The sequence below is a fragment of the Limanda limanda genome, chromosome 1 (assembly GCF_963576545.1).
Source record: "Limanda limanda chromosome 1, fLimLim1.1, whole genome shotgun sequence".
Classification (NCBI taxonomy): domain Eukaryota; kingdom Metazoa; phylum Chordata; class Actinopteri; order Pleuronectiformes; family Pleuronectidae; genus Limanda; species Limanda limanda.
In genome coordinates, this window is record NC_083636.1 from 14,956,916 (window position 1) to 14,979,998 (window position 23,083).

The 23,083-nt window shown below is 42.4% G+C and overlaps 1 protein-coding gene across 4 annotated transcripts in view; it reads right to left on the reverse strand.

The window, feature by feature from the left end:
- Positions 1-23,083, reverse strand: part of LOC132997975 (ELKS/Rab6-interacting/CAST family member 1-like) — a 119,271-nt gene that overhangs the window by 33,621 nt on the left and 62,567 nt on the right. For all 4 annotated transcript variants that reach the window (XM_061067515.1, XM_061067511.1, XM_061067514.1 and 1 more), the window contains 3 exons: positions 22,747-22,878; positions 17,213-17,373; positions 983-1,130 (listed from right to left, as the gene is read on the reverse strand). In XM_061067515.1, the coding sequence (XP_060923498.1) occupies positions 983-1,130; positions 17,213-17,373; positions 22,747-22,878 (441 nt within the window). The remainder of the gene's footprint in view (positions 1-982; positions 1,131-17,212; positions 17,374-22,746; positions 22,879-23,083) is intronic.

A 23,083-nucleotide genomic window follows, 5' to 3' on the forward strand; every position in this document is an offset into this window, starting at 1 on the left:
TTGGCAAAAATCACGCACTGGAAATCTCGTGCAACAACAGAGGTAATAGATGTTATCCAATTCAGCAGCTCTGAGGATGAAAACTCAATTATGGTCACTGAATAGGACTTCAATTTCAGAGTTTACATCAAACAAGTAAAAAGTTCTGCAGTCACTCTTTAGTTTGGATTTATTGTCTGTCATAATCATGTCAGCGTGTTTGGCAATTTTTGTTCCCATGCACGTGCAGGAGGTGGAAAACAAACTGAATGTAGCCCCAGTTTTAACACGTTAAGGGAGAAAGCAAATTCTAAATCTGCCAAGTGAACAGTTTAAGCTACTTTAAGTGCATGTTAAAGTTGTTTACATGTAATGTGTGGGATGGATGGAAGGATGATTAGATGAAATATAAAAGGCAGACAGAGGCACAGAGGAAAAAACAGTGAGGAAGAAACTCCACCAAACTCCCAGAAGGCTCATCCACTAAGGGTTGGTTAGTTTACTAGAGCCACGAGAACCTCTGTGTGTGTGTGCACGTGTGTGAGAGTGTGACTAGACCTCTGTGAGCACCACAGAGACATTTGGCCATGTTTATGTCCTTGTTTTTGGCCTGGGTCAGTGTGCACATATCAGGGTGTGCACACATATATGTGTAAGTGGCGTGCACGGTCCTGTGTATTTGGGTGTTTGAGTATACAGTATTTGGACAGAAAACCTAAGTGGGAGGACCATGCCACACCTAACACTGTTTTTCAGCTGTTTAATATTTTAAATTTGTGGCCACTAATACCGAGAAAATGGCTTAAACTGTTGTTAGAGTCTAGAAATCATGTGAGAGGTTGTTTCAATAAACAAAAACCAGTAACACCACAGTCCCAAGCAAATGACCCATTTCAAACAGGCCTGTTTAGAACAGGTGCTGCACTTTCTCAACGTCCACTTGGATGTCAGCGTGTGTGTGTGTGTGTGTGTGTGTGTACTTATCACAGCCCAGTAATCATACCTGCTGTTTGAGCTGCTGAACCAGAGTGTCCTTCTCCCTCTTGAGAGAGGCCACCTCCTCCTGGGTTTTCTTCTTCTTGGACGAGGAGAGCTCCAGCAGGGCGATGTTGGCGTCTTTCTCACTTATTGCTGCCAGCAGCGCCTCTTGCCTGCAAAAATAAAAAAATCACACATTAGAATTAACACGTTTTAATTTAGCACTGCTTTCAGACATGAATTAATTTGATTTGATTACATTTGATGGGCAAAAAACTGATGACGGCGCTATCAGCTTTTTCTTGCTCACTCAGAGACACATTGTAGTGTTTGTTCCCCAATAACATATTCATCCACATATATCTAGACAGTTTGAGATTTATTGTCCTATGTTTTTAAAATTCTGCTGCCTCTGTGACACTCTTCCTGCCACCTCCCTCGTAATGAGGTGGAGACAGAAAAATCCCAGAGAAGGACATCTAAAGGAAACCAAAACTATCTGCATGGCTGGATACCAATTTGGGTGTACTTTAATGTTATGGTGAACCCATTGCGTGTCAACAAATGTAGGAAAGTCCTCTTAATTGGAGCACAGCATTGTGATTTAGAAGGATACAATTGGTGTATTTTTGCAGAAATATGAGGATTGTTGGTGGTCAAGTATGACGCACACCATGTAATCAAGACGTCCCCAGTTCATTTATGGTGGGGATCTTATGTCATATGTATAATCTTTCTCTTCCTTGGTTTCCCTCCACACCATCTATCCCACCATAGAAAAAAAATACCAAACACATCAGTAAAAAAAAATCCAAAACATTTGCATGTAGTGCAGCTTTTACTTTGTTCTCTCTGCAGGGGGAATAACAAACTTTCCATTAATGTACAGACAGACACTCTAAAGTCTGGATTTATTTATGAAATGATCAGACTGTATATCTGTAAGTCTTGGGGCTGAATAGAATAAACACTATCTATCTATATGAGTTCACACTCTTATGTATAGACATCTCTGGCTCGTTCTTTCCATACTCCTCTTCTGCTTGTCTCTCTCTATCTCTTCCCCCTGTCATAATGGTCGAGCTGACAGATAGATAGCATTCCATGTGGTCAGGGAGCAACAAGCCGCATCCCATCCGCCACAGATCTGGCTGAGCCGCCGCTGAGACACCCCAGGCTCTGATTTCTCAAAATTCTATCCGTTCTCCAGAGAGAGAATCTAAAACACAGCGGTTTCCCCCACAATCCCACAGGGATTAACTGGCCCCACCCACCCACACACCCACACACACAACGATGCAAACACATCACATATGAGTCAACAAATGTATAACATCAGTGTCTGTTGCTCTGAATGTTTGCAATTCTGTAAAATATCGAGGGTGACTTTCAAAAAAAGGATTCAGCTTTTGGATTATATGTTTCAGTCAATACGAAAATATTAGTAAAGAAATTTAGTCAGAGCAAAGGAGGCCATACTCCTCACCAACTTCTCTCTTGCACCATGTGACAGTAGTTACAGACACACATGTATGAAGACAAATGTATGACACAATGTTTTTTGTTCACATTCTGTCCTTATTCAGTACACATTTACATTGTCTCTCTCACACACAACTACAAACACATACACACACACAAACGTACACGCACACATAGATGAGAGCATCTGAATGAAGATTACATGTTTGGTGAAGTGAAGACTCACAGATTATTTGCCGAGGCTCACTGACCACACTGTCAGTGTGCAAGTGTCCCATCATGCATCTGCACTGCTGCAGTCTTGTCAGAGGCAGCTGAACAACTTCAGACTCCATCAATTCCCCGGGGACGTCTGGTCACTGTCAGACTCCTCAAAAGGCTTATTTGTGTAAGACTCTCCCAGTTTGTGAATATGAGGCAACTACTTCAAAGATGTCTTATCTTGTACCTTTATATTATAACGTCAAGTATGACAGACCTTAATATTTCTATCATTTGCCAATAATAAACATTTGAAAATAAAAAAAATTGTACAACACCAAAGAAGGAAATCCAAAGAGAATTCAAGGGTTTATGGTGTTTTTGTTTCAACGAGATTGTGGGACACTGTTAACCCTGTCACTGTCTTTCTTTTTCCGACAAACACTGGTGGGGGGACACGCACGCACGCGCACACCCACGCACATACACACATACAGAAAAGCTAATGGAACATTCGTCTTGTTAAAGCTAACAGTGCATCCAGTTTTATACCATATCTGAGAGTTACCTGCCAGCACATGGCGCTAATAAACCCCAGTGATAAAATGATATTTATTCCAGATGCACTCGTCTCACTCTGGGCCTCTCCGTGGTGCTCCCTTCATCTCACACACTTAAAACACTCTCTGCTCGGCCTTCTCAGCTTGCAGAGCTAAACACACGCTTACGACATGTGCTGGTTGTGGCTACTGCTGATGCTATGTGATCATTAAAAAAAAAAACATTCTTAAGTGCAGCACTCTTTAGCTAAATCTTTATTAAAGATAAGTCAACTTTCAGAGGGCACTTTAAATCATAGCATGCTCTCAGCGGTGCTGGCAGTGCGTCCTCACAGTTGAAAATAACAAAAGCAACGAAGCCAGCGTTGTGCGGAGGAAACGCTCCCCGTGGATGTGCTGCCTTAGATCTGTAACTTTGCTTTCAAGTCCTTCCTTTGTGGAGCCATATAGAGAGCAAAGTGGGATAAAGGAAGGTCTGCTAACAGTAGGTGAAGAATAAAAGCATGTTATCTCTTATCTCTTATACTTACTCGTCCCAGCAGCACCTCTGATCTTATTTGTAGTGGTACTTATGCACTGCATATCCAAGAATGACTTATTTATTTCAGAAGTGTGACACATTTGTCTCAAGATTGTGTGTTTATAGGGTCTGTTTAGGGTCTTTAACCATCGGATGTTAGCATTGCATGCACTGTATCACAGACTGGACCAACAACCCACGCTAACATCTGGCTGTTGTCTTCACAGGGAAAAGGGTACAAACATCTTTCAGTCCCAGATGGAATGACTCTGCAGTTGTCATGGATACTTATCAGCTCCAGCTCTGATGGCCCGTTCGACCTGTTTTGTGTGTGTGTTTGTAAACCATCAATTATATAAAGATGGAAGACAAGCCAGCTCCTCAGAAGGGAAGCAAAATTGTCCTGATCGCCCCCTGGTGGCTGGCTATGCTATAGGTGGTGTAAACTTGGTGTAAGATGCAATTATAGAGAGTACTTAGATGGTGGAGTTGGGGTCCCAAAGTACGGGGCTACATTGGAAAATGCTGGATCCTTGCAACCAGTAACGCAATGTCATCAATCAACACGCTCGATCGACGAGTCACTGTAAAAGTTCACAGAGAACTTGCACCAGTTCATTTCAAACAGGTGGTGATGGAGGCGACTAGTGAAACAGCCCCACATTTATATAGACTTTTCACAGGTTATTGTAAATTTAACAAGTGTCCCTTTCAACTCCATTCTCTGCCACTTCCCCCCTTTTTAGTCTCTCTCTAACTCATTCTCCATCAGTATCTCTCGCCCACCCTGCCTTCCTCATCCTCCTCTTCACCCCCACTCCTCCGTCGTCACTCCTCCTATCTCTCCACCTCCTCTCTCCCTCCGCCTGTAAAGAAGACAAGGAGGAATTCTTTCCGTCGTTTGGCAGTCGTGTGCCATGATGTCATCGCCGTGGTGACAAGGCAGACAGTAAGCAGAAACACGCAACCACGCCAGGCACCTGACCCCAACCCCAACACACACACACTTGGAGGCTCTCGCTCCATCCTAAGACCACTTAAGGCCCCTCGCTTTATCAGAAACACTAAAGCCTGGTCTTAGATCACTCACATATTTCACACACACACACACACGCAGCTTCCTGTGTGTGCTGCGTTGTCTCTTTCATGCTGTAACACTTTACTGCAATCTACATTGTGCGTGTGTGTGTGTGTGTGTTTGTAGGTGTGTCTTACAGTGATAAGTGTATGTCTCTGTTATGACAGCATGTGTTTCTATGTGTGTCTGCTTATAAGGATGTACTTATAAGTCAAGTGTGTGTGTGTATGTGTGTGCATGTTCCCAGGTTGTCTATGAGTATTCAAGGCTTATTCCTGTGCATTTGTATGTGTAAAATTGAAGTGTGTGTGTGACTGTGTGTGTGTAAAGTAGATTCAGTCCTGTGTGACATTGGCCAGTCTCTGTCTAAGACAAACACAGAGCTATTTTAGAAATAATCCCCCCTCTCTCTGCTCTCTGTTTCCGACTGAACAAAGCAGCCTCTCCATTGTTTTCGGTGACACTGTCTGCTCTGGTTACACAGGGGGCCGCTTGTAGGACGCCAGCGTTTACTCTCTAACCCCTGTAGGACGTGGTGCGTGTCTAGCTCAACCTCATTTTTGCAAGGGGAAGTTTTCGCGCCGCACACTGACCTTCAGAGAAACATTTCCCCAAACGTTTTAAATGCTACATAAACGACGAGGAAGTTGTTTTCCCCCCGAAACCAACTCAACCCTTTTCAGACCAATTCTGAGAGAATGATTGAGTTTTGAGGTGAGTGAAATCAGCGGGTTCAGTTAAAAAAAATACAGTTCTGCGATGATTATATTTACTTTAATCATGATCGATGTGAGCTTTGGTTTGCTTCATACAAAAACAGACAGACTGAGTGGCAGGAATTTATATTTATCGGTTTCATTCAGAGAGGAGTCTGGATCTGGACACAAAATCACAAGATCTGCAGAGGAAAGTGATCACAATTTTGGAGCATGGGTGCTGTTGGTAAGCATGGAGAGCATTGTAAAGCAACCAGCAACAAATAAGCAATCACCTGAAAACTAAACTCAGTCTTTGTATTGTAAGACTGGAGCTCAACGTCCCTCTGGACAATTGCTTGAATTTAATCTTTGACCGAAAACATGCTGACTAAAGAAAAGATAATTCAAGATGTAGAGGGATTCTTAAAAGATGACAGGAGAGGGGAGTGAGGGGGGGGGGGGGGGGCACCTGGATACAAGCTGAGGTCAGATCAACCTTAGCTGTGCAGCTTGGGGGGGGATACATGAGATATAAATATATAAATATTTATTTAAAAAAGATGACAACACTGAGGATGTGTTCAGAAGATCACAATAGACAGTATGTTCTGCAAAAAAAAAAATATTTGTTTATACATCATTAAGGGCATTTGTAGCTTTTCCTTAAAAAGTTGAAAAAGAAAAGGATGAAAGAGAGAGAGAGAGAGAGAGAGAGAGAGAGACAGGAATATTATTTTTTAAAGTGAATAGGAGAAAAAGGTGATTTTAGAACGAGAAAAGAGCTGAGGAAAGATGAGAAGACTGAGGTACAGGAGGGCACAGCTGGCTCTCAGTGGTAGCTAATGCTGCCTAGAGGCACACACACACACACACGCATGCTAACACAAACACACAAGCGTCTCTATGGCTCTGGTGTTCATGACTCTGCATCATCTGCTTGAATGTGTGAAGATAAAATTAAACCATTTCTGATTCCTACCTCTGTTTTCACCACCACAACCACCACCACCCACACGCACACACGCACACACACACACACTTTAGTTTAGTTTAGGGCTCTCTAAAGTGGGCCCCTGCAGAGTATCATTTTTCCTCTCAGCTGACAGCTTCTGTCCTATGGCAGACAACTAGCCAGCACCGGGCCTCAATCCTACTCTCATCTACACCACGCTGACTCTCTCTTTCTCTACCTTATACACACACACAGACACACAAAGCCACACACACACACATGAACACAAACATGCACACACACATTGAAGGTGTGAACTGCTGTTGATGCCTCACACCTTCAAATAGTGAGAGAAAGGTAGCAAAGCAAGAAACTAAGCGAGAGGAATGAAGCTAGAGGCCTCTCTTTAAAATGTTACCATCTTTGAACACACACACACGCACACACACGCACGCACACAAACACACACACGCACACAGGCCTTTATGGCTCTACGAGGGAAAAGAGAGCAATGAATACACAGATCAGAGCAGGTTTTATGAAACATTTGTTCGTGCTGGCCTGCCATATGTGCAGCATCAAAGCAATGATAGCCAATAAAGCCTTGGTTTATAGTAAACCATCCACTGCTGCTCTCCCTCCTGCAAACGCGCCAACACAAAGCTACGTCGGATCGTAACAGCAGTTGTTTGAGAAAATGATTGACACCTTCCACCGTTGTTATGGGCATTGAAACCGTTAAGATTGCTCTGAGGGGCTACATGAAACACATGAGAGAAAATGGTACAATTGAATAAAGGCTAATGATAAAACGATTATCAATAATTACAGCTAATGGCCTCTTCTGCTTTTATTCATTGCCAAAAGCCAAAATGTGTTGGTGATCTGGAAACTTTACTTGTTGATTATAACGGAGGAGGCTGTGTAAAAGGGATTTGCAAACAGCAGCCAGGTCGTGATTTGGAAGAAGATTTGTTTTATCTTTGACTAATGCTCCTAAGATTAAAGTAGCCCGTTGTACAATGTATAATAACACAATGAGAACAGCAGGGTTTTTTGGGTGAGATCTTTCTGAAAGCTGACTCTGTTTGTGTGTCTGTGTGTGTGTGTGTGTGTGTGTGTGTGTGTGTGTGTTAACCCCATCATGGAAGTGGGTCAGAGATGCTGGACATAAATGATTTAGTATGGAGAGAGATGAATGAGAGACCATCAGAGAGAATTGGAAAAAGTGAGAGAGCGAAAAAGAGAGTTAGGGAAATAGGTTAAAGCTGGTGCACAGGATAAGTGTGTGTGTGTGTGTGTTTGAGAGGGAGAGAAAAGCACCCCTCAAGGAGCTGTTGTACATCAGAGAGGCTTAAAGAAAAACAGCAAGAAGGCTTACACTCACACACACACACACACACACCCACACACACACTCACTCACACACACCCACACACACACATTGACAGAAAGAAACAGCACTGACAGGAAAGGGAATAAAATAACTGGAGGATTTGGAGGGAAAACAAATCAAAGAGACGTGAAGGGGGAGAGAGGAACGGATAGAGGGAGGGAGGGATGGAGTAAAGGAAAAGGGAGGCCGAGAGACAAAGGCAGTAAGAGGATGAGGAGTGAGAGAGAGGGAGAGAGAGAGACAGAGGAGGGCAGGTGGGACTACTGCATGACAGAATGAGGATCTGTTCTTGACACATTTCCCCTTTTTCTCGCTGACTTTTTTCTCTATAAGAAACGCTGGCTTCCCTCGCTCCCTCACCTCCTTCTCTCTCTGCCTGCAACTCTCTCTCTCACACACACATTTAAAAACACACACTGTGACTAATAAGAAAGGTGTAAAATTGCATTATCCATGGTCTGTGGGAGTTTGCTCTTTTCATGGGACCACACACACACACACACACACACACACACAGACACACACACACACACACACACACACACACACACACACACACACACACACACACACACACACACACACACACACACACACACACACACTAAGAAGTGTGACTAAAGATGCAGCTTTGTCTTCACTGCGGTTCCATACAGTAAATCAATTTCTACGCCTTGCTACAGAGACCAAGACATCTGCTTACAATCTGTCAGCACAAGCTCACTCCTGTACCTTGAACCAGTCGCAGAACCGGACACCTGCGACTCACACACACGTTTGTCAAAGCATCAGAGATACGCTCCAACCGACAACATGACAGTGGCAGATCTGTGAAATCCATAGATATTCTCTGTCGTACACCTCAACTCTGTGATGCACTGAGATGCTTTGATTGTCAGTGGATTCAGGCCAACAAGGGAAGCTGGATGCAACTTCACACCTTCGACAGGTGCAGTAAGATCAAGTAAAGCTGCTTTCAGACACACACTGAGGTCTGGACATCTTACTGGAATTTTCTGGAGGGGCTGTGAGAGCGTAAATGTCCAAGTCGGTCGCTCCTGATGTTTTCGGGCAGTTAAATGTGCGGAAAATGTCCGAGCGAGTGAGAGGACACAGCAGGAAAACTCCCACAGAGCAAGTGGGCGTGTTGATGACTTCTCTAACCCACGATGAATGCAGAGGAGCATAAAATAAATAAAAAGAATACGAATATCTCAAGATGAAAAAGAGGTAGCATACACACAGAGGACAAAAGGGCTGAACATCATGAAAACGCAGAAAAAGAGAGAAAGAGCATCAAGGGTTAGTGTTACACTATTAACTATAAAATTAAATATGTGCATATCCTGCACAACACTTCCAATGTCACGTAATATTAGATATTAAAAACTGATTTAAATATGGGAAATTATTGAATTACGAATATAAACAATAATCTCAGGCCAACAATTAAAGCAGCATGTCACTGGCTTTGCCTTTTGGGTAGATTTACAACAAATCACATTTACTTTCATCTGTCTAAGATTGAACCTCACCTCGCCAAAACTGCTTCCTGATTTTGTTTTATTGAAGTGAAGCTTCTACATTTCAACAGTATTCTTCACCATCTTTAAAAGCTCAAATCTCAAGTTTCAGTGGAAGTTAAAATCAAAACGACTGACTTAATTCTCAGAGTTTTGATGAAACGTGAACAAAGTCCACTGTTAATATTTTAGCTGTTTCATGTTTAATTCATCATTTATGATTATGTGCTCAGTTTCTTTGCTCGCTGACAATGAGCCAACTTTCCAATTCAGGAGAATAAAGTCTGACCGAATCTTTAGTGTATCAGTCTTTTCTGTGCATTTAATGAGCCAATCACAAGTCTGCCACTGGTAAGTCCTCTAGTTCCTCTGCCTGTCTGTCTACTACACTTTTATTATTTCCAGAATAGATATGTAATCGTTTGGCAATCACAACGTATAATCAGAGGGTTGAAAAAAAAAAATGCTTGTTTTGTTTTCTACTTTTTGATACATTTTCCTTCTTCATCGCTCCCTTTCCCTCTTTAATTACTGTTTAATGATCTGTTTGATGGCCTGGCACACGCAACCTGCAATCACTTGAGGTAAACAGGCGGGTTTTTGGTTTTGCCGCATCCTTTTTTACTTTATCTGTTCTTTCTTTCCACTTGTGTCCTTTGGTTCTGATGTGTTTGGTCGCCGTCCATGTCCCTGAACATTTCTTTCTTGTTCTCGAGTCTTTGTCCTTGTTTCAAATCTCGCCCCTTTTCCCTCTTTTTTGTTCAGTCGACTTCATTGGTGCAAGCGCTGAAATCCATGTGCAGATTACACATTAAATACGGATGATAACAATGCACATTATCATGCAAAAAGTCAGAACTAAAAAAGATTATCTTTCTCTGTCCCATATTCAGCTAGAGATCACATTTACGAGGCTTCAGAGACGTTCAGAAAACCCTGTTATTTAAATGCAACTTCTAACTGCAGCACATCTTTTATTGCTTCTATTTTCCTGATTCTAAAATCTCCCTCAGTTGCTCACAAGGGAGAAGAGAGAGAGAGAGAAAAAAAATTAAATCAAAGAGGACAGAGGAAGGCAGCTCGAGACGGAGGGAAGAGGGCGAGCGAGCAAGGCAAGTGCAGAGAGCGCATGAAAGATGGCGAGAAAGAGAGAGGGAGACGTGCAGCGAGGCGGCCTGATGTGAGCTCGTAGGACTAGTGTCAGAACCACGTGCCCTCTTTTTGTCACACTAAGCTTTCAGTGTGTCTGACACACACACGCACACACTCATGCACACAAACACACTCGCTTTGGCACAGTGTGGATTAATATCATTTCCGTCTGAGGGGATCAAAGCGTGTCTCTGTGTTTAGTGCACCGCCATAAGCATGTGTACATGCATTTGTGTGGGAGGATGTATTTTAATGCATGTTTTTAGAAATATATTTTTATGTGTGTGAGAGTGTGAGTGCGTGTGTGCGTAATACTCCAAACATTCCTCCGGGAGTGAAAGTTTCTAAGACATCATGCTTTCTTGTCTGGTTTTGTGAGTGACTGTGTATGTGTCTATTTATTTTTCTGAAGGCAACATGTATTTCTATTGTTAGTGATGGGATAGCTGCTGTGTGTGTGCTCATGTGTGGGTTATTTTCACATGTAGTGATATTGTTAGTGTCGGCTGTCTGACTGTAAGGAGCAGACCTCTTGTCCAATCCACATACACACACACAGACACCCCCCCATTGATTAGATTCACGATGTAGTGACAAAAGTGAAGACAGAGACGGAGAGAGAGAAATACAGCCTTCCGGACAGAAATCACTCGATAATGACGTTTCCAGACAAATTTAGGCTGCAGAGTGGAGGACAATGGATGGAAAGAGGCAAGGCAGGCAGGATGCAAGGAGCGAGAGAGACGAAAACAGGAGGATGGGAGAGATTGAGGACAAGGAATGCCAGAGTGAGGGATGCAGTGGAGGGAGGAACGGCAGGAATGAAGGGAGGGATGGCTCGCGGAAGGGGTGCGGGGAGAAGAGGGTTGAGGTTTGGAGAGGGAGGCTGGGAGGGAGATAAAACGGAGAACAGAGCAGCAAAGGAGAAATAAATTGAATTTATAGTGTTCACCTTGAGGCATCAGACAAGGCGCTAACGGGGAAGACCTTCTTCATTCTCTAATTGTGCACGCAGTTCAAAATACAGTGCGGGTAAACAGACTTCCTGTAGTCAAGGTTGTCCAAATTCTTCCTACACCCAGCATGTGTGAGAGTGAGACAACAGGAAAAACAGCAGGGCACCTATACACACACAACTGAAAACAAAAACATTGATACTTATATGTATTTTTCTCTCCTTTAAATCTACAAAAAGCTAATTTTTTGATAAACATTACTCTTTGTCACACAGAAGATCCTGCTCCAGTTTACACAAACAGACTTTAATTTTTTTTTTATTTGCTCAATAAATCCCCCCCTGATACTTGACTATCACATGTTCCTTTCAGCCTGAGGCGGCCTCCCACATGCAGATAGAGAAACTAGATTTATTTTCCCACTTCCAAAACAAACAAAAGTAATGTGACTCACTTTGTTGCCTGCTGCTCGAGGCCTTGACCATTTGCCTCATACCAAAAAATCACCAAGTGCCTCCACGCCTCTGTTTCTGCACAACAGGGACTTTTCATTGGGATTCTTCTGTGTTTTTAAAGCATCATTAACTACATAACAACCTCACAAGTTAAATGAATCATTCCGATTTTTTTTTAAATATTAAGTTTTTGTCTAGTAAAAATGCAGGAAATTAAATTGACAGTTTTGTGCCAAAGGCGAGGAAGGACGTTGCGTGAGATAAGTGGTAATATATTCAATATACACTGTAGTCTGAAAGATTGATGGATGAACGGAAGGAGCGAGGGAGACAGAGATGGAGGTAATATAATTTCTTCGGGATATCACGCAGTTTTGTTGGCTCGCCTGAGTTGTTGTTGGACAGCTGTCTTTCTCCTCTTTGCTCTCCCTCCTTTTCCCTCGGCCAAAAAAACATTTCTGCTTCTTTTCTTTCATTTTATTATCCTCCTACTGTCTCCCTCCCCCCCAAAAAGAAATTTATAACTCTTGCCCTGACCTCTTTGCATGCGTTTCTTCTCTTTGTTCTGTCCACTGTGTGCTCTCCTTTCTCTCCTCATCCACTTCTTTGTCCTCTCGCAGTCTGTTCAGATATCTAAGCCAAATTGTAAGTGATATCCACCTAATTTAATAGACTATTTTGAAATCCATCTTTTTTTAAATTAATTTACTCAAACGATTTTGTGTTCGGATAAGTAAAACATGAACTTCCTATGATATTCCTTCCCTGGAAATGCAACCGTACTTCTTTCAACACTGGAAAATGACTTCAGTAAATTCTAATAAAACTGTCACTGTCACATTTGCTATAATAAATCAGCACATTTCATATATAAAATCATCAAAAGCGCAACTATTGTTGTAAACCCAGTTTACAACCTCCACAAATCAAGTTCTGTTCAAAATGTGCTCCACGTCTGTTTGGGTCATTTCGCCCTGAACAAAGTTTCTCAGGCAAAGCTGCAGGACAAGGTTTCAAACTGCAAACGGTTCTTCAAATTCCATCTTGTGTTTGCAAAATTTATAATCAATCATGTTAGAGTTAAACTGCTTCATTTAAGTTGAGTGTTTACTTGCTTGCAGTGTTGAAATTTCCACGCTGAAAGGATGTGTTCTAATCACGCTCAGTGAGGTAAGTGTAAGCAACTGTCATCATGGCAAGAACTACTTGAAAATATATCTGAAATGTTCTTTTCATTACAACCCAACTTACAGCCATGTTTCTTTTGGACGGATTCTCCCTCATCCAAATCAAAGGTATAAGTAGAGACCTTTTGATCTTAAACTGTACAAATAAAACCAACACGACTTGTCTCGTCTGTGTCCTAAAAAAACACGTATTAGAAGATTATTGTCTCCTCTTGAAATCCCATAGAAGCCAAACAAAATCTTCTGTGCGTGTGTTTTACATTAATCAAGTCTCGTCGGACAAGAGCTGCATTGAGTGTTACGGCTCCAAAACCCAGACCTGCCCGTAACCACACCAGAGACGTACAGTTAACGTGTCTGCGTGTGAAACCGACATGAAAAGAAAGGCGAGAGAGAAAGAGCGGGAGCGGTGGGGCGAGGTGGAGATGTGTGTCGGACGTCAGCGGAGAATAAAATGGGCCTTAATTCATCCAGATAGGGATTTCAGACATGACACCCCACTGCTACACACACACACCGTCAGCGCATTCCTCCGCACAGACACCTGCTTACCCTAAACTCTCCAAACACATGACGACACATGTGCATACACAAGGCTGGGAAGAGAACTAGCATGTCCGTATTTAATGTATATCACAAAGAAAATATGTCTGTGTGCTTTATGAGTGAGCTTGCATGTTTGAGGGTCGCTGCAGATGATTTATCAGTGGGAACAGTCGCATGTTGGAGCCCTGCAGGGCAGATGTGTGTATCCGTGTGTAGTTCTGTCTGTGTATTTTCACATCTCTGGATCAGAGTGTTTATAGTGATGTTATTAGTGTGTATTTGCATGTTTGTGGATGTGTGTATCCCAGAATTTTTTATTTTATTATTGTGCGTTGTTGGACAAATTGGAAACACACCAAGGAACGAAGATTGAAAACGAGTATTTAAGGAAGGAAAACGTTACAGTGTGCTTGTGTGTGTGTGTGTGTGTGTGTGTGTGTGTGTGTGTGTGTGTGTGTGTGTGTGTGTGTGTGTGTGTGTGTGTGTGCGTGTGTATGTGTGGCAATAAGAGGAAGGGGGAAACAAGAGAAGAATAGAAAACGAGACACAATGTCAGTTTGTGCGCTCTTGCAGCTGTACTCTGAATACTGCATGGGAGTGTGTGTTAATATATTCTATGTCTGTTCCAGAAACCTCGGAAACATGCCGTATCATATATCATGTCTTACAGTAACATTAAACCTTACACCAATGTAGAACTGGGCAGCAAATCAGACATCAAACCCCAAAGAGTTACGGCTGCCTGCGTGCACGGAGACAGTTTCATGTGCATTACACTGAGATATATGGACACACAGGACACAGCCACCTTAAACATCTCATGTTTTACATGTGGGAGAAAGCCAGAGAGAAATGACGTCCTCGCTGACCAAACCCTAATGTCTTGTGAAAAATATGAGCGGTGGCGTCATGCATATAACTCACAGCGAGACAACCAGCAGCTACCTGAAACATCTAAACTTCTCACTGAGGGTTAGCTGAGAAGAAAATAGACTACATCCCAGATATGTGAGAAGCATATCCTACTGCGGCCTGAAAAATATCATGAATTATGCAAAGGCAGAGCTGGAGAGCTGGAGAGCGCTGTGCTTTCTTTCCAGTAAGTTGTTAAATTATCACATATGAATGTGACAATTCGTCTGCAGGGGAATTCAAGCGGAGCATTTCAAAGAGGAATTCCCTCTGTGTTTTTGGGTGAGTTGCTATTAATCAGAAAACCACAGACGACACGAGCGGAAACAGAAGAAAATAGTAGCTTTGGTAGCAAAAAAACACAAGTGAAGAGAAAAGTGCTGGCCAACGCAGACAAGCATACCAACAGTAAATAATTGATATCCTAAAAACGTAAGTATGAGCTCAGAGAGGGAAAAAGAGAAACAAACTTTTCTACAAGGCCTGCCGCCAGAGAGTTTAAGATTTAAAGCGAAGGAAAGGAAACTTTTTGTACCTCTTAATCTACCCGTCTACAGATGTACTATTTCGTACGTCAATAAATTGGCCCCAATAAGGACACAAATGAATCTAACCATCCTGAATATGACGCACGGCGGTGAATAAGACTAAAAGTTAACTTTTGCTTTAGTTCTATTGGGCAAAAACATAAAAGAGGTTATGTCAAGTCAAGCTTATTTATATAGCACATTAAAAACAACAGGAGTTGAGCCAAAGTGCTTTAGAGTTAAAGAAATACAAGTTTGGATGAAAAAAGGATGTAATTTCTTATATATGCAATCACACGATGAATATATGTATAAGTCACACGTACAGTATCTGTCACACAGGAGGGCAGCGCCGTGTGTGCAGCTGCTGCAGAAACACCAGAGACAGGCAGCGGAGTAAACATCTGGGTCTCTGTATGATCCAGTGGAAACACAGTCAGAGTTCAGAGTATATACAGTCAGTGGGCCGCAGGGACAGAGAAGTTAAATGATAGCACAGATTGCACCGCCCGCTGGAGACTGATAAATCTCATCATGCATGTGGTCTGTGTGTGTGTGTGTGTTTGTTTGTGTGTGTGTATGCATTAAGTTGCATTGTGTGTGTTAAGTAAGGGAGCATGTATACGTGTAATTCGCCCGTGTTCCTGTATAAATATTCATCATGGAGGCAATAACGTCGGAAAAGGAAGCGTGGACATGTCCTGACACAAATAAGACAATCAAGCACACGTCTATCTGTGTATCTGTGTGTGCACATGTGATACACACACACACGCACACAAATTCACCCATGGAAACAAGGCCACGCATTCTGAAGCGCTGATGCCTGTAATAATCGCACGGGTTGTTACTACGGTGATAAAATGGCCAATAACTTGCTCACCTGGGCTGTGAATGGACATACGGCTGGACAAAAACACACACACACAAAAACACACACATACACGTAACGAACACACTTTATATCTCTCTCCTGATGCAAAGAAATTCAATGTTGCTAGAAAATGTCAACGGAACAGCGCAGGAAACCTAAATCACAGTGCATACCCTCATTTTCCCATGATGCCATGATGCCCCACGGCGTGTTTAAACAGGCAGGACATGCTAACACGGACATTCTTCTTGGCTTCAATTTTTTCGATTCGTTCCACTAAATTACACCACATTGTAAGGTCTCTGCTAGCATGTAAAACAGCAGAAAATACGGAGAATCACTGGACTGCTGGACCCCGTTTAGCCGCACTTAAAAAAACGCAAACCCATCTATTAAAATTGCATTACATTTTTACACTGATGTACTGTGTGTGTGTGTGTGTGTATGAGTGTGTGTCTGTGCAAGTAATCAATCATTTGAAGAGTTGTACGGCGGGAACATGGTTATTGCATTAGCACGCTACTTAGGTCTATGACTTTAAAAGTGCAGAGAGAAAGAGAGAGGAGATAAAAGAAGAAAGGGAAGAGAGAAGGACTGAGAGGAGAGTTGATGAGGTGTGGGGTGAAGATCATCACGAGCACTGAGAACCTTCCGGGAACACTGAGGCGACAAGGGAAACTACTGGAGATATCATAAGAGTTGCTAATTTGAGGGAAAGTGTGAAAGGTCAAGTCTGACTTTGAGAGATGATAACTGGTTGGAAATGTTAATGTACATAAACCAAGAGGCGAGAACAGCCAGTGAAACACTAGAGGACTATTAGGGCCATGTTTAAGAAGCAAAATCTGAGATTTCAAGAATAAAGTCGTAATTTCACAAGAATGAAGTAGTAATTTTAGGCTATGTGTCATTTTACAGGGGGAATATCAAACGATCAGCCTGTGGCCTGCATTAAAATGAGGAATGATGAGATGAAGTTGAGTTATACTTTAATATGAGTTTCATAAATAACATTATACTTAATCTTTTGGCTCATCAGTATCACATGAGGCGATTGTAAGTATCTGGAATTCAGAATGATTGAGTGAGAAAATGTCCATTCCTAAAATGGGACATTTAAATGAATGTAGGAGCCAGAGAGAAAAACCTTTAGGTATAACTGGAAGTTGCTGTTGAGCTGGTTTACATGTTAACATTAAAATAAAAGTATTGAAATGTGTGTTTCTGTGTTCTCACTTCATCTCCAGAACCTCCTCCAGGTGCTTCCGCCTCTCGGCCCGCAGGGCGGTCAGGTGACCTTCCTTCTCGGCCAGTGAGAGTTGAGTCGATGACAGCTTGGCCTTCATCACGTCCAGTTCCTGTTTCACCCTCTCCATGGCAACCAGCAGGTCCTCCACCTGACACATACATTAGAAAACATTACTTTCTCATGTCTTCCACTTTTATATCGCCGGCCTTAATGTATATTTATTGTTTGTTTGTGTGTGTGTGTGTGTGTGTGTAAGCGCTTTGAAATATTTTTAAATGAAATGCTTCATCGCAAATCATCAAACATTTCAGTTCTTTCCTTGTTGTTTTCTCTCATGAATGTTCCTTTCTCAGCATGTTATTTAAACACACACACACATGCACACTTTGAATCTGTGGTGCTGAAGCAGAAAGAAAGAAGAACAAAAACATCAAACCCACAGACAACAGAAAAGGATTTAAACTATTTAAAAAGGAAACATTTGATTTAATTGCTCGAAAAAAACAGATGGTATCCGCAGAAACAAAAAGTAAAAACTCTGAACAGAAGCTGAATCTGAAAGCAGCTGTTCACAAAGAAACTGGGACAAGGACAAAATAAAGAGTCTTCCCTTTAGAATAATAAAAAAAATGAGGCCAGGCCTTTAATTCAAGGTGGAGGATTTTTCTCAATGTTCATGGATTTTACTATTTCTTTCCATTTTAATCCTTTTTCCAAGACTTCTGCTTTCCCGTTCTGTCGGAATTCGTCCCCACCAATTCCAAAGTGGCCAATAGACTTTCCTTGAATGAACTGGATGTTGGCTCTTTAGACATCATTGAGATTCGGTCGTCCTGTATTTCCCATCATGATCTCCAGGTGGTTCCAGACGATTCCACTGAGAGGTTACATTTTTTATCTTCTGACTTTAGTGCACCACAAACATTTGGACCTCAGGTGATTCTTTGAGCAATTTTTTTTACTGTATCTCCACAGGCCTTTAATAAGGATAAAACAGACTTATTATCTTCACCAAGGAGGTTGTGATTTCTGTTCTTCATTAGCAGGATTGTACAAAAACTACTTACAAGTGTTTTTTTACATGCAGATTAGATTTTTTTTTACTTTCTTTAACATTGTGATAATTGTTTTTAACATATTCACCAATTTTGACCCAAATACACAGTCCTAAACAGTGGTAAATCAAGATCTGCACATTATTCCCAGAAAACCATTATGAATATGTTGATAAAGGGAAAAAAAACTATTCCTGTATCTGCCCCTTAATCCACATCTTCACCAAAATTGTATGTGTTCTTCCCAGACCCCATCCCTCCACCAGTTTGTGTGTAATCCTGCTAAATATAGTCCAACAAACAACATAGCCTCCTTGGTGAGGGTAAAAAAGCCGTTGCAGAAGTTTTTATGTCCTTCAGTGAAATAAAAATGTGACAGAGTGGAATGAAAAGTGAAGAATGAATGGTGAACATATAGAAATGCCATTTGGGATGTTTGTTTGTTACCTTTGACCACCTAAAGCCGGCTGTGGTGAACTCATGAAGTGGAATGTGAGACAGCTGCGTACAAAAAGCAGAGAGAGAGAAAGACAGGAGAAAAGAGAGCAAGGGAAGGGGGTGTTGACAGTGAGGAGAGGTCCAAAATGGATGAGAGACAGAAGTAAGGAAGGAAGAGGAGAAAAAAGGAATACAGAAAATGGGAAAGAACAAAAGAGGACAAAAGGGGGAAAGATAAATAAAAGAATAGGCAGCAGGATGGGTGTTGAAAAGTATGGAAGTATAAAGAATGTAGAGGGCCCAAATAAAGGTGAAGAGGAGATAAGAGAGATATGTACAGGGAGGAGAAGCAGAGAAAAAGAGAAAAGCTGTAAGAAATGCTCAAGTGAAAAAACAAGCTGTACAGCAAAGGAGGAAAAAGGAGAGACAAATACGTCAGATGAAAGAAAGTGCAGACAGTGCAGTAAGTTGCACTCAGCAACACAAGCAGTGTTAAAACTGCAATTCAGACGAGACACAAAGAGGAGGAGAGGTTAGGAGGGAAAAGAGGGAATAGATGACAGGAACCTAAAGGAAAGAGAAAGGGAGAAAGAGGAGAGAAAAGCCTTTGGCCGACATCAGAGATGTAGAGACTGAGGGATGGAGGGATGCAGGGAGGGGTGAGGAGTGACCGGGCCCGGCTGGAAAAGAAGGAGAGCAGGAGGAGAGGAGGAGAGGACAGCAATCCCTTCAGTCTTCTGAACAAGTATGTGTTTGTGTGTAAGAGCGACTTCAAACGCATTTCGAGTGAAAGAAATTAAAGAAGAAGGAAGTGCACCGGGTTCAACAATTAAAATTATGTGGTTAATAAAAGACGGAAAGCTGGAGAGCAGAAGACAGATGGAGTGTGTCACTGTTGCCTCACCACTCTGTCTCACACATACACCTTTTTTGATCACATGTACACTAGTGACTCATGGCGAGCAGAATAGGTCGAATATAATTTCATGTGGTCAACAATTTTTGCTGTCCATGGAACAAACGCACACACACGCGCACACACACACAGGATCTGTCAATAAATGGCTGCATATTAACGGTGTGCGTGCGTGTGTGTGCAAATGCTGTAAAATGTGTGTGTTCTTTTACACACGCCGTCCTCATTAAGGTCGGAAATTGTCTCTCCCTCTGTCATCATTTTATGAATCATTATGTGAAACATTAATTGCAGTGACGTGGTCGTAAAACAGGGCCACAAAAATATTTATTTATAATTTGACTAGTGTATATCGAGACACCTTTCCCGTTAGAGAGCCGTGTCCATCTGGCGCCCGCTGAATGCCATGTTGTGCCCAGTCCGTGCACTGTTTAAACAGCAGTTAGCACTTCTTTCCGCCATGTTTGCGCGTCTGGAGAAATGTATGTATGTGGACCACTGTCTTGTGTATTACTATCCTGTCTGCGAGTGTGGGCGCACACACGTGTATGTGCGTGTGTGTTTGTGTGCGCTGAAAGGCTGAGTTAGCGCTGTTGATGTTGGGTGAGAGCTTGGCTGCCATCTCCACTCGTTCACCGCACGCTGACGTTCCAGCTCCTTCCTCCTTCACTCAAGCATTTGAGTAGGAGGACGCTCTCCAGCACCCTGTCCTGGCCTAAATGGCCTCGAGTCTGTCTAATTAAAGCTGCCACTTCTGGCTTTTTCAAGTATTTCTATACAGCGCTGATAAATTAAAAGTGATAGCTTGGCACAAATGGCTCTAAACAAATTAAACCGCAGTCCGCTTCAGGAGGATAAACATGTTGGAAGTGACTTTTTTATCTTTCCCTCACTACACAATCTTCGAGGTTTAAGGCTCTGATACATCTTTGTTTTGGGACGTTAAAATCACACCATAGGTTACTACTGTATGAAACATTTGATTAAATTGTTCCAGTAACTATGGAGACACAGGAAGATAAAAGTGGCCTCTGTGTATTTTTGCTTGTTCGCGAAGAGCCCTGAGTGCAAGGCGGATTAGTCTCCAATAAAAAGACGGCAAATTAAAAGAACAACAAAACAGAGAGAATCGTGTATTATTGTACATTAACTCCTGGTGTAATACTGATATACAGTATGTACTGTACAATTAATTAAGTACAAAGGTAGAAAGGAGCAATTAATACGTATCGCCAAAACTGTGATGATATACTCAGTGTTCATTATTTTAACTGTGATAAAAAGGCTTGAAATGTATTTCTCATCCGTCCAATTTCCAAACTCCTTCTCTTTTTTTCGTTACATGTTTATGGCTGTTTAATTTAAATCTGAAATGTCCATCCCTCATCCTATTGTAAATAGCACTTTCTCCTGAAGCTGTGCATAGCCACAAGGTTTGTGTTTTACATTTAACTTAGTTCCTAAACCAAAGGACACAACAGAAACAAAAGCCAAGGGCCTAATTTTAAACTTGCTTTAAAACATGTAGGTAAGTTCCTGAAAAGGTCCCTGAGTTCAAATGGTGGAAACTAGCTATGTTTTAAAAATGCAAGTGATCGTGACGTGAAACAACATGAAATCAAATCAAATTAAAGTGTTCTCTAAAGCACTGATCAGTACTACATACAGATTGGCTTCCTGTGCTTGCTCAAACCCTTCATCAAAGCTTCATGAATTCAAATATCAAAGTCCAATATATTATTTCTTTTCAGTTGCATCATTACATCAAAAGGAAAATCGGACCTGTTACGTGCATCATTTTAACCGTGTTTGTCTGTAGTACTTAGCAACTCTGAAAACTACAGGATCTTGCCATGAATTTGAAATAAAGCTCTGTGATTTTTGGACGTGCCTTTTCGCACACGGAGCAGAACAAAGCTAAATTTGTCGTTTAAGCCTCATTTCACCTTTGGTGCATGTGCCACGTGTCTGGCTCCGCCCATCCGCCACGTCTCTTTTTCATACATCCGTCCACGGGTCTTTGCTCCTAACCCTACCTGGAACTTACGTCTGCCGTGGCGCCCATTAACATTTACCATGAATGAAGGCGTCAGCGAAATACCTCCAGAGTAAAACATCTGTTTGCATGCCTGTCTCTCCGTGTCTGTCCAGAAGAGGTCTGGTAAGTAAAGGCCAGTGAGGACGGCCAACATTTAGAGTCAGTAATAACAATGGAGTCCAGCCGGGGGTGCCAAGAGCTACAGCGGGCCATGTTTTCTCAGGGCAGTTTTCATCCTTACAGCCCACGCTGTTTTTTCCCCACTTGTCAAAACCCATCTTGGCTCTGAGGAACATTTCCCATCTCTGTGGCCTTGTTAAGTCATTGGTGCCCAGGAGAACCCCCCCCACACACACACACACACACACACACACACACACACACACACACACACACACACACACACACACACACACACACACACACACACACACACACACACACACACACACACACACACACACACACACACACACACACACACACACACACACACACACACACACACACACACAGGTCTGAGGTTGAATCCACTGACCCCTTCCCTTCCAAACCCCGCTTGGAGCTTTCCTACTGTCTCAGTATAGATGCAACAGATTACAAATTGGAGTGGTCGGCTCGCGCCCGGTTTGAGGAAAAGCCGTTTGTGCGTCGCCGGCCGAGGAGGACAAAACACAAGCTGTTCTTTAAATTGGGACGTGTTTACCTCTCCTCCAAATGAGGAGTGACTGGGCAAACACACATCCAGAGCCACACCTGAATGAGCTCAGTTGGCACGGGGCATGTGTGTCGCCGCCACCATTAGCTACTTTTGGCATGGCGTTGTTTAGCTATGTCAAAAAGGCTTTTTATTTTGCCATTAAGATATTTGTCTGTGTGTGTTTTCTTGTTTGTCCGTCCAAATGTCCCCAAAGGACAGAAATGAGGACGATTGTGACTACGTGAATTAAAAAAAAAGCAGCTTAAAGGGTTTGAGTTAAAGGAAAGATTTGGTTCACACATTTATTGGTAGGGAAAAGGAATCGTAGGCAATGCGGGTGTTGTGTGTTTATTTGCTATAGCGTGAGAGAGTACCTGTTTCTCGGAGTGGACGCGTGCATGCTCCTCCTGGGCGAGCACCAGCTCCCGCTCTGTTGTGATCTGAACGCTTTCCCTCAGCGCCTCCTCCAGCTCTTCGATGCGGTCCTCTTTATGACGGAGGGAGTCCTACAGAGAGAAAGCGTGCAACGACAAGACAGTATAGATAGTTTTAGAGTGGGTTAATGCAGCATTTATTAAAGATGGAGTCAATAAAAAAAAAGAATGGGGAAGGGAATTTCAATAGTATTGTGGGCCTTTGGCCACAGACAAAGTATTCATCCTGGGAGGAACATCTGCAAATCCTCCAAAAGGTTACGGAGACAATTCACTC